We start from the raw sequence: 13,204 nt of genomic DNA on the forward strand, positions 1-13,204 counted from the left end.
GTTAACTGTAAATAATATAACTATATAAGTGACATAATATGTGTCTAACCTCGGATCATTATCCTCGAAAAACGAGCGATCTGTTTTGACTCGTTTCATTTGAACTTTGTCACACCGCATTAATATACGTACTTAGCATTCGTAGACAATAACGTTAAGATTCTCGTTTGATAGAAAATTGAATAATATGAGTATATGACGGACGCAAAGAAAAATTTGATGACGACCGGATTGAAATGAAACCATCAATGATAGAAAATATCATGGTTACCCACTTGCAAAAATAATATAATTACAGCATTACCGTTTCTATACAATATGGACTGCGGTCCAATGAATTCATACTGTGGTATAGTACGGTCCAACCACTGTTCATTTAATGATTTATGTTATTAATGACTATAGTGAGCGGGAAACGACAATATTTTCTGTTGGTCAGGCTACCAGGAATGCTGGCAACCGACCGTTCTTCCTAGTTCGCCCTATCGTCCGATTCTCAGAAATTCTCTATTACGCAGTTTTTACGTTGTCATTTGTGAGAATATGTTTATATCCAAAGAACGTTGTACAGAGCGAATAGTGCAATTTAATTTGTGTTAAGCGAATCTTGTAAGCAATAATTGAGTATTTGCGAGTCTCATCAGTCATCATAGGACTGGAAATGTTATACATAAAAATACCCAAAAATGCCTAATCTAAATGATTTTATGCCTTAAAAATTCAAAAGGTTTTTTTTATTTTAAACAAGTTTTGAGTCAAAAATTTTTTTATTAATTTAAAAAAAAAAGTAATACAGGACTACTCATTTTCGTGAACTCGAAGTTTTTTTATTTTCAATCTCATTTTATTTCCCAACATTACTCACAATCTCAATGTTTACGACACATCTACATTCGAAAAATTACAAAAAATAATCGATTTGAAAAAAAAATTTGTAGCAAGTTACATAGTATAAGCCAGTGTTTCCCAATCTATGGGTTGCTACTTGCTAAACTTACCCATAAATAAATATATAATCGTATACTATACAATCACATTTTTTTTAGGGAGGTTGGTTCACATAATCAACAAGGGGTAAATTTGAGGGTCGCAAGGTTGGGAAACACTGGTAATATAAGCGTACCGCTCTGTTGTACGATAGATATCGAGTGGATATATTAAATTTAAATTCAATGATATATCATTGTATAGATAAAACGATTCTAAGGGAAGACGGTCTGAGACAGCCTGTATCTTAAATATATTTCATATGTTTTTTAATATTTCTATTTAAGGTAATATAATTTATTTTATTGGTAATAATGTAGTATAGGTACTAAGTTAGTAGGAATTAATTTTTGCCAAAAATATTTGAAATACTATTGTGTATTGTGTGTATAAAATATAATAATATACTTGAATTATATCTCCATGAATAATATTTTTAATTTAAATTTAGTAAAATATCGTTATTTGTAGTTTAAATGTGCGATTTCGTCTAACTTCAAACTTAAAATGTCTATAAAAAAAAATATACTTACATATTTCTTTAGATTTTTTGATTTCAATATGAACTATTGATGAGGAATTTTCTATTACATTTCCAAGCTTTAGCTAAAAAAAATTGCATATTTTATAAATTTTCAACAATTTTTATTTTTTAGTATCTTTGGGAAACAATGTAAAGTGTATCGAAATATAAGTCAATTCGACGATACGCGTTGCTGTTTTCTCGTAGCCGGTATTAAAAATTAAAATTATAAGACACGATCATCAATTATTACTTAGGTACTCGTATATAGTACATACGTTATTCAGAGATTTCTTGTGTTTGAAACGAAGAGACGGTCTTCAACATTTTTATTTAGAATTTATTATAGGATTACTCATAGTTAAATAACAATGTATATTTTATATAAGCCTGTAAAATCCTAATACAACTTAATGAAATAATAGTCGTGTAATCATCAAGTCTTTTTAAATGTCGTAAAAATTACTTTAAAAAAAATGATTGTTAGATTCTCAATATATTTAAAAATTATTACATTCATTGTTTGTAAAAAATTGTAAACTATTTCTCTCTTTACGCGACTACATTCATTTAGTCAGTGAATAATATCTACTTCATTTTTTACTGCCTTTAACAAATAATTTATGACTTATTATAAATATGAACATTAAAGTATTTAAAATAACTTATTAGTATAACAACCACAAACTGAGATATAATAATATAATATCTATTAGTCCGTGATGATAACACAAGTTACAATAGGTACCTATTCCAGCGATGGTGCAATACAACTAGTGTCAGCTATTATTATAACCTAAGTATCGTGCATAATGATAATATTATATTAAACATACTTAGATACTATTATACATACTACTAAATACCTAGTTGGTATTAAATATTCTACATTATATATATAATAGACAATAATACTAGTTTGTAAATTTTAAATATATTTTAATAAGAACATAAAAAACAATAAATGTATACCTAGTAGGTATTACTATATATTGATTAATGATTATTGATGTATGATTAATTGGTACCTACTATAAAAATGAAAATTTTAATTATGGCATTAACATAAATATTTTCCTTTTCTCAAAAAAATAATAACAATTATTTTATAATATAAAGGTAACTACTAATTTGTTATAAAAATGTATAAGTTATAAATAATTAGTTATAAGGCTTATTAAATAAATATTAAATTAGAGAATGCACTAAAATAAAAAATGCATTTATGACCTATTTGATCATCAACATTTTAACCTTATAATATGTGTATTATAAAAATGTTGTATATTATGTCTATTAAATTTAGTAGGTCCACTGTAATGGAATAAAACTCTAGTCTCTAATTCGAGATTATACAAATTTTAAAACGCATAGAACAGTTTCATGAATAAACTTAATAAAATATTTTCCCTTGATGCGGAAAGTTTTGGCTATTTTAATATTAATTTAAACTTGACTGAGTTACAAAATATTATATAACATCAGGTCAAAAACTAAAAGATAACGAAGTATAAGTTTTATCATTTTTATGACACTATATAATATAAAAGAAATTTATATTATTCACCTGATTAAATAATATTAGGTATACCTACCGAATCTGTAAAAATTAAAGTGCAGGAAAATCAGACATTACAACACTTACAATTAATTGCATCGTCAAACTGGTCAAAGTACTTTTATAAGATATTTTACATGAAAATTATGAACAAATATCAATGCATAAATAATAAACAACCCTATTTCGTAGAATGTATTTATAAATAGGATTTTAATGAAAGCTCTGCTTAAAAAGAATACAAATAAAAATGAACTAGATAATCATGTTATTTGTGATTCAAATTGTTTAATGACATATCTTATTATACCATCAATCAATCATAACTTATAGACTTGTAGTTTAGTCTTTAGTATATGGTTGATGGAAAATTTTTTAATTCAATAACCGAAACAAGGTTCCAGATACCGGGTTTATTACATTTATGGAGTATATCAAATTAACATTAATAACTTAGAATTAACTAAAAAAAAAAACAAATACCTACCTATTGATTTATTAATTAAGTTTGTCTACAGTTCTACACTACCCCACGGTCTCTGCATATACGATTTTGTTTATGTTATATAATATTAATATAAACATTTTTCTACATTTTATGTGAAGAAATAATAAATAAGGAATGAGTAAGAAAAACATATTATATTTAATGCAAAAAAAATGTAACAAACTACATAACCAAATACCAATAGTTTTCGAAAGGAAATTTGTGTCATTATAAAATTATAATATTATTTATAAATTAACCTAAGCTAGGCACGTACAGTGGTTCTAGTAATTTATTATGATAATACCGTTAAGATGTTTTTTGAAAATTCTACATTATGAGCAAAAATTACCGGACTGAATGCAAAACAAATATCTAAATTTGGAATAATACTAGTAATGTAATAGTTGGTAGCCAGTAAGTACCTATTAACATCAATTGTATATGGTTTTCATACAACAATTTTTGCATTTCATTAGTATAATATGATTATATATAAAAAAATAATATTTTTTGGGGGGGAAGTAATGCCCCCCCTCCTGAGGCTACGGGCCTGCAAAGATAGTAACACCATTATTTAGTGTGTGCCATCTCTTTCCAACATTTTTTCTCACAACACTGTATTTGGTGAGTATTTCAGTGGGCATCGAGCAGTTGGGCCTCGGGACCTGTGATAACAGTCAGATTTATTCTCACGTATCCTGGAAAATGGAAATTGATGATATACTAGTATTATATAATGTATATTATATTATAATATTATTATAGAGTTAAATGAGCATTGAGCGTACTAAATTATATGTTCATTTTGTGTCTTTGTGATAAAACTTTAAAACATAGCATAAATTATACATAATATTATACTATACTCAGTGTTCGGAACGTTCATTAAAAAAATGAATTCGTTCACGTTCAGTCCTCAAAAAAGGAACGTGTTCACGTTCATGTTCTTTGAAAAAATGAATACGTTCATTAGGTTATTCATTTAATTTTTTTTTATGAATCGTTATCTGCAGACTGCAGTCAATATAAAAACCCATAAACATACCTATACGAATACGACAACCTAAAAATAAAAACACAATTTAGACTTTAGAGCAGTGGTTCTCAACCTTGTTGAGACTATTACCCATAAATTGGATTAGATATTAGTAGCCCCTCCTCACGAAAAAAAAATTAAGTTTTAAAAATAAATGGTAATTTTTAATTTATTAATGATCACTGATCAGTGTCATTAGGAATTTAGGACATAGGTAATCGCCAAGGTTAAATTAATATAAATTATATTATTACAATACTTTAATAGTACAGGAAAATAAATAATAAATAATCAATATATTTTATACAGTTATTTAATAAATGCTAAATAAATTGAGCGTCTTAAAAATTGTCAAAATTCATTAAAAATATAAACGTTGATCACGTTCACGTTCCATTTGAAAAAAAACGAATGGCGTTCGCGTATCGTTTACGGTGGTAAACTACGGACGTGAACGTGTGGCAAACGTTCATGAACCACGTTCTTTCCAAAAACTATAACTACTATATGTCTATCTGTGAGTTTTGTATTAAAGATGTATCGTGTTGGGAATTGGAATGGGAAGAACAGACTCCCGTCTTTAACAATATACATTGTTCGTATTAATCAACAGCCGTTTTGTCTGCCACAGAAGACTGTAGCCAGCAGAATATTTTTTTTTAGGGGGGAGGGGGGTGTTAGAGTATAAATCTGTTATATTATGTAATAAAATATGAAATTTTATTTCAAAAAAAATTTCTGGTGGTCTGAACCCTATACTCCCCACCATAGGCGCAACTGGGGGAGCTTGGGTAGGCTTAGCCCACCCAATGTTTAATGTTAGTGTTAATAATCAATATTAGTGGTGAAAACTGTAGGGGCAAAGCCCTCACGGGTCACTAATATAAATTTAGCCTACCCAGAAATAGAGCTCTAGTTGCACCTATGCCCCCCTTGGCTACAGCCGTGTCTGTGGTGGTAGGAAAGGTGGTAGGCACACGTTATCACAAATTAAGATGAATTTTAAGATAATTATAACTCGTAATTGCTGGTAAGTATTAAGCATCGTGGTATTAAGTAATAGTGTGGTAATAGGTATTAGATATTCACAATTCACACTTTTACAGGTATGGACAATGAATAATTAGTAATTATTAATTTATTTTACTGTGTTACTTTAAGCTTGATAAATGAACAATACATATAATTATATATATATAATGTCCTATAGTGTCTAATAACGCCAATTGGCGGAATTTCTTATGTGTTAACCGCTAGAATTCTACCGGTTAATCTTAACCGACACTGAATTGGACATTGTAAGAACGGCTGTAAGTAATGTAATACTATTGTTCTGTGGTAATACCAAGCACCTAACAAGTAATCGTTAGCTGTTAATGTTATTAAAATGTTAAGTAACAGTCATTTATTAATTTCGACCGACGGATAAATAATATATCTGGTTCTGAGGGTGAGAAATGCTTATACTCAAAAATAGTAGTGGAACTATTTAGTATTTACATGTTTACAATGTCGAATTGTCGAAATGTCGAATGACTCGGATAGTCGGTATTAATTTGATTTGAGGTTAGAGTTCAAACTCTTAATTTCGGTTATCAGCTATAATTTCTTATCAAGGGCTCAAACTGTATCCATCCCGGTTTACTTAAGTTTTTGTAGTGTGTACCAAATCAATTTTTAAAAATGAGAAGAAAACCAAATATTCTAATTACTGGTAAGTATTTAATATTTATAGTAATGATTGTAAGTAGTGCTGAAAAATATATGTCTCCTTGCTTGTTCTTTGATAAATAATATATATAATGGTTTTTTTTAGGTACACCTGGTGTAGGAAAATCAAAACTGTGTAAAGAATTAATTCGAAATGGATTAGATATGGAATGGATTGAAGTTGGTCAAGTAGCTAAGCAGTGTAATTGTTATTCTGGATATGATGAAGAATTGGAATGCCATATACTCGATGAAGACAAAGTAAATGTTAATACAGAGTTTATTTTTTTGTCAGTTTGTGTGAAATTATATTAAATATTTAGGTTTTGGACGAATTAGAATCAAGAATGGAAGAAGGAGGTAAAATAATTGATTATCATGGTTGTGATTTCTTTCCTGAGCGTTGGTTTGATGTAGTATTCGTATTGAGAACTAATAATACATTATTGTTTGATCGCCTTGAAAAAAGGTTAGTAACATAGAATATTATTAAAATTTGTAAAATTAATATTATTTAAACTTCCGGGGTCAAACACCTTATATAGCGATAGTGTGGTGTCCTCTTAATCTCAGATGTAACAAATTATTAATGTATGTTACTTCAACATAAATTTGATGTTTCTACCTATTATATAAAAAAAAAACGAAAATATGGCAGATAAATAACAAAATAATTTTCTTGTTTCTGACACAATTTATTGCATTCCAATTAATGAATAATAAAATTTAATTATTTTTTTTTTCATGTTTTAATTTTAATTTTAGAGGATATTCAACTAAAAAACTTCAAAAGAATATTGAATGTGAAATATTCCAAACTTTACTTGAAGAAGCTATGGAATCATATGATAACAATATTGTAAATGAGTTATGTAATGAAACCTTTGCAGATATGGAACGGAATATCACTCAAATAAGTGCTTGGGTAAACCAATGGATTAAAGATAATGTTAATAAATAAAGTAAAATGTATTAATATTTGTTTATTTCAACAAATATAACTTGTTTAATATAATATACCTATTATAAAACTGAAACTGTTATTTAATAAATAATTTAATTTTTATTATTATATTAATGTTAAAATCAAAACAAACAAACATTACAATTATTTTTTAGTAATTATAATTTTATATTAAATTTATTAAAAAATTTTAATTTTATTTTTATCTCAGGTATATAACCACAGAATAGATTTAATATATTCTGTGATGTAACTATGTAAGTTAAAAATAATATCAAATACCTTTCTTGATAATAAAATACTTTTTTTCAATCAATTGATTTGTCTTGCCGTGGCTTACAGAATCTAAATTTGGAGATTAACTAGTCTCAAATCAAGATTTATTTCAATCAGTTAACCTGTTTATTTAATTAAACAACACTTTTCACAATGACCTTTAAATTTCTTCACTCTCTTTTCCTATTCGTGTTGACAAGCTTTCCTTTAAACCATAAGTTTTTTGATTCAAATCAGCATTTTACAGATTGTAAATTATATATTTAATGATAATACATGCACAAATAATATTATATTACTAATTTAATTCCTTTAATCAATACAAATAAAATGTCTGTTTATAATATAACATTTTCCTTTGATCTACTATAGTCTATAATTCAGTTATATTGTAGTTATTGAAAATACTCATTTTTTCAACTAAAGTCCTAAATATAAGACATTTAGATAATATAAAAAAAAATGGATGTATAGTATTTCCAGTATTATTTATGTCAATAAATGTTCATATACAAGATATACTCATCCAATAATATGTAGTAACTACGTACCTATTATAAATTTAATTTCAGGAAAGAATACACATTTTATAAATAATCACGAATTCTCTAATCATGATTTATTTAATTTATATTTTTTCCATTAATTTTGGTACAGAAAAATTAGTTATTACATTGAAATGTTGAAAACATTATTCTCTATAAGATAATGTAAAAATATATATTTAAAAAAAATAGCTGGTTCTTGCACTAAACCCTTTAATTTTATCAAAGCTTGTCAAAACAAAAATTAATTCCTCCTTTTTTTTTATTAAAATACTACTATTTTAAATATATATACTTTTTAATGCATTAATACAAAATATGAATCCATAAAATACACAATCTATGTTCAAAAAAAATGTAATTAAGTTTGTTTCAATAATGTTCCCAGGGTTTTTCTGGTCTTTCTCGATCCCAAGGATGTGGAGACTTATATCTATGATCTTCTTCTAAACGTATACCACCTTTAGATAAGTTTTCTAGTAATGCCTCTAGCTGAAATTAAAATGTGTTAACATAAATATAGACTAAGATGAGAAATTAAATAAAACTAAAAATACAGTCAAATATGACTTACTTTACTATTCGGCAACACTTCATAGGTACTTATCATATCAGAAATACCACATTCCAAACAACGTTGTGCTAACACTTTTCCAATAGTTATATATGCCATTTTATCCAAAGTGCTAAATAATAATATAAAAAATATAAAAGATTAAAATAAACTAATAATCAAGCATTATCAAATTTTGTATACTTATAGATATTATCATATTTTATGAAATAACAAGAACAATTGAAAAACAATACATAAAGTAAGTAATAAGAATGATAAATACACAAAAATGTGTAGTTAAATTGTCATGAATACATTCAACAATATTTAGAAAATCATCAATACATTTAGTCAATTGTGATGATACCCAAAACTTGAACTATTTATGAGTAAACAAATAATTAGGTATGTAGGAGGAACATAAAATATTTACGTTTTATTGTAAAATTAACTCTGATATGTATTTTGATTGAAAAATAAACAAACCTGAAAAGCTGTTTGCGTATAGCCCATTCTGCAGTAGTTGCTAGTATTGGAACCATACCTGTATGATGTAAAACACTAGCTGTCACATGTCTTTTGCTAGTTGTTACTTGTAGTCTAATAATAAAAATATACAACGTGAAAAGTAAAACAATACTAAGTTACCTGAATAAACTTCAGCACTTTACACCCTTACTTATGCCAAAATTCACGACCCGGTTTTTCGAGATGATAACCAGCTGGTTTATAAGCGATTCTTAACTTCTCCAAATTTCTAGGGTTACGATTATATACAAATTGAGCATGGCTTGAATCCTCAGATATTGAACCTAAATACCTTTTTATGTTTCTATTCATTACATCGAAAAACAGATTTTTTGATTGTCGACAGACCAACATGTTAAAAATATTTTTTCTTTAATGATTTAAGTAAAATTTCTAATTATGGATTTTAAAAACTAAGTCTGTGAACGTGAAAACTTAACACCCGTCACTCACCGGTCTTCATAGTTCATTCCAAAAACAAATAAAACCATGTAATACTAAACTATCAGTTTAATATGTAAAATGTAAATATTATAATTTAGATAGTAGATAGTGGCAGATACTAGAAAATGGTAAGATTGATAAGAAAAATATAAGGTTAAATCACGATTTAATATGTACCATGATTAAAGATATAAAGGTTGCACATCGCCCTATAATAAACGGCTCTCAATTTGATTTACAAAGTGACTATATAAAACAGCTGAAAAAATAACTACTAGAGCCCATGTGTCAACATTTAGAGCTAACATGGAAATAAAATATAATTGAATGGTTATTTTACAATAAATTGTCATTGTTTACTGTTGGTTAATTATTTTTATAATAATAATATTATGAAATATGAATCAATTATCATCATTGATAATTATTAATTGTTCAAATAAAACATTTATAATATGGAATATATCCACTTAGAGCGCTACACTTTATTGCAATAGTCATTTCGTATATCACCTTAGCAGTAGTCGATGTGCAACCTGTATATCTTTAATCGTGATGTTTACCGATCATGATTTAAGAATAGTAGCCCGCCAGCACGGTATTTGAGCTTATAGGCTATAGCCACTATTACATTCAAGAGCTAGTAGTACATTTTCCAGCTGTTTTTAATAGTGATTTCGGTAGACACTTAATAATGATTCGTCGGGCAACTAAACTATCATAGTCCGTGGGTTAAATTAATACCATAGAATACAGATTAATACGGGACACGCCATTGCCATGGTACGCTGACTATTAGATCCCGCGTCATCCCAGTAACCATTCTAATAAGAATTGATACCAGATCCGACTCATTCAGATCCCGAGACAAAATGATACCTAGTCATTTAGGTCCCAGTCTATTTGATACATCTAGATCTATTTACTATTATGGCGGAATTTTTAAATTCGTGAAATCTAACTCAGCCTTTACAAAACTTACATTTTAATTATCAAAAAATGTATGTAATATACCTAGGTGACAAAAATATAGTTAATTTGTACATTGTACCTACCTACATTATTTGTTGTCCCATTTCCTAATTCCTATATAACTACTATTTTACTATACACTATAGAGTATAGGTATTTCACAATTACATTTATTTAATAATCTCAGCTTCAACGGGCCGTCAATGATGGGGAGGGAAGTAGGTCTATTTTTCTCAGGTCGACCAAATTCAGGGGGCAGGGGCCTTATGATAAAGTTTTTGTGTATACTACACAAGGCTGTAACTGGAAATTAATTACTACTTACTATCTACTTACACATTACATTTTGTATTGTTGTAATTCTAAATGTTAATTAATTTTTACACCATAACTAAGATATAGCCGATTGCCGATATAGGTAGTAATATTTTGATTGTGTCTATTATTTATTTTAGTACCTACATTAGGTGTTGAAATGAGACACGGGTTAACAGATTAACAGGTTAAGTTCAATAAAAATTTACAATACAACATACAACTCAAATAAGTCGGGAAAACATTAACTCAAGTCAAACTAAGGTAGCAAATATTGCAAAATTCTAAATAGACTGAACTAATTATCTAATACTAACCGTCTACCAGTGCCGTATACCCGTATTAACGCTGGCCGCCGGGGGTCCGGACCTCCTCCACTGGCGCCATCGTATAGGCGTAACTAGACCTTTAAGTTAGGGGACTTCAACCATAGCATTTTTATAATAAATTAATTAAGTGGGGGCTCTGCATCCTACACCCCCCCAAACACATTACATCTATTATATTATTAAAACGTGAGGCGATTTCTTATAACAATTATATCTGAAGTTCTACTGGGCCGATTTTTTTTTTAAACGCAAGTATTCAAAGTATGCGCTACGGACCGAGCCACGATAATAGCCGACGGTGCAATCTCGCAGACCAACAGATCTCGACAACGAGCACGGCAGATGCAACGGCGTAGCTGAAAAACAGGAATAGGAACGCTTCCTTGAGCCGGACCAGCTTGAGTACCCGGCCGCGGATCTTCTCCAGCGGCAGCACTTTGTTGGAGCCCAAGTGTATGATCCAGTGGTCGACGATGCCGGTCTCGAAGAGCGTGCTGAGCACAGCATTGACAGGTTCGATGAGGTACGAGCCACCGTTGAACATAAACTGCGTGGTGTGTGTGCGCAACAGACATCCAGGCAGAAACCGTATGGGTATTTTGACCTTGATGCGTTTGGCCTGGGGTATGGAATAGTAGTACATGAACCGTTTGACCTCGAACAGGGCGATGTCGCGCTTTACCACCAGCCGGTCAATGATCTGCTCGAAGTTGGTGGGCGGCAGCAGCTGAAGCTGCTTCATGAACGTCCGCGATATCCGCGTGGTGGCCGTCGTCGCGTTCATTATGTGCATCGACCGCGGTGTGGCCATCGTGATCAGCTTTGAGTCTAGTATCTCGTCCATTCGGGTGAACTCTGCACCGTGCGCGGGTACCGTCATGAAACTACCCAGCGACGCTTTGTACGCCACGTTGATGACCATACAGTACCACAGCCAGTGCACCATGAATGCGCGGAGACTGCACCACACAGGTCTCACGCCCAGCGGCTGGTCGATGGCCGTGTGGTACACGAAAAACAGTACAGAGTCCACGTGGTGCAGTTTTTTCAATTTTCGAAAGAAATGGAACACACCTGTAATAATAAATTATATACGCCAATATTTTATATTTGTGCAGTGGTGCAGTTTATTATTATTTGATTTTAGCTTTGTGTCGTTTATAGTTTACACATGGCCTGATTATAGCGAATCGTGAACTTTATTCTATCTAAACATCAATGTTTAAGAGATCTATTATTAACCATAATTTCCTAGACTTAAACCAATGTAGAGAGTTGAGAATTTCTTTTTGAATAAAACTAATATTCCTCCAAGGAATATGTATATAAATATAAAATATTATTCGTACAGCATAAAATATAACAAATAATTAACACTGTTTTTTATTTTTTAAAGCATATGTATGAAAGTACTTGGTCCAATCATTATCGGACAAATTATTGAATTATTGATTTTTCAACATAGCTGATCAGCAAAAATATTAGGTATATTCAAATATATTTTTATAAATTTTAAATATATAACGTGTATATAAATTATATGACATCTAGAATGAAATAAGTACGTGAAAATATATGGGGTGATCTTAAATGTTGGATACATATTGGTGACTACTGACTATGCACGTTTCAACGTTTGTAAATTAAAATTGAATAATACAGTATTTCGCGTGTATATAGTGCCTTATATATCTAACCTATACTGGTTATGCTGAAAGAAAAATTAAATGGTTGTTTGAATTTGTATTAATATAATAGTTGGATAATTGTTTATAGTGGATATGGTCGGTATGGACTATGGATATTAATGCAATTCTAGCCGAGTGGTCGGGCCTCCAGTATTATGTTTGACGTGTATATATTTTGTATTGATGTAGAAAATTTCTCATATTATTGAAACATTTGAAACAATGAGGGATAAAAAAAAATAATTATTATATAATTTTCGAAACAAAGTATAAAGCCAAAGGC

The 13,204-nt window shown here is 29.3% G+C and overlaps 2 protein-coding genes across 2 annotated transcripts; one reads left to right on the forward strand and one right to left on the reverse strand.

The window, feature by feature from the left end:
- The first annotated feature begins 6,149 nt into the window (after window positions 1-6,149).
- Window positions 6,150-7,364, forward strand: LOC113560822 (adenylate kinase isoenzyme 6). The gene is made up of 4 exons (XM_026966914.1): window positions 6,150-6,308; window positions 6,411-6,565; window positions 6,628-6,773; window positions 7,070-7,364. Exons 1-4 carry the CDS (start codon window positions 6,278-6,280, stop codon window positions 7,263-7,265), a joined length of 528 nt encoding a protein of 175 aa, XP_026822715.1. The 5' UTR covers window positions 6,150-6,277; the 3' UTR covers window positions 7,266-7,364.
- A 1,004-nt stretch (window positions 7,365-8,368) lies between these two features.
- LOC113560821 (39S ribosomal protein L18, mitochondrial) lies at window positions 8,369-9,862 on the reverse strand. The gene is made up of 4 exons (XM_026966913.1): window positions 9,325-9,862; window positions 9,132-9,245; window positions 8,664-8,775; window positions 8,369-8,581 (listed from the first exon to the last, which is right to left on the reverse strand). Exons 1-4 carry the CDS (start codon window positions 9,525-9,527, stop codon window positions 8,462-8,464), a joined length of 549 nt encoding a protein of 182 aa, XP_026822714.1. The 5' UTR covers window positions 9,528-9,862; the 3' UTR covers window positions 8,369-8,461.
- Between the last annotated feature and the right edge of the window lie 3,342 nt (window positions 9,863-13,204).

The sequence above is a fragment of the Rhopalosiphum maidis genome, chromosome 1 (genome assembly GCF_003676215.2).
Source record: "Rhopalosiphum maidis isolate BTI-1 chromosome 1, ASM367621v3, whole genome shotgun sequence".
In the NCBI taxonomy this organism is placed as follows: Eukaryota; Metazoa; Arthropoda; class Insecta; order Hemiptera; family Aphididae; genus Rhopalosiphum; species Rhopalosiphum maidis.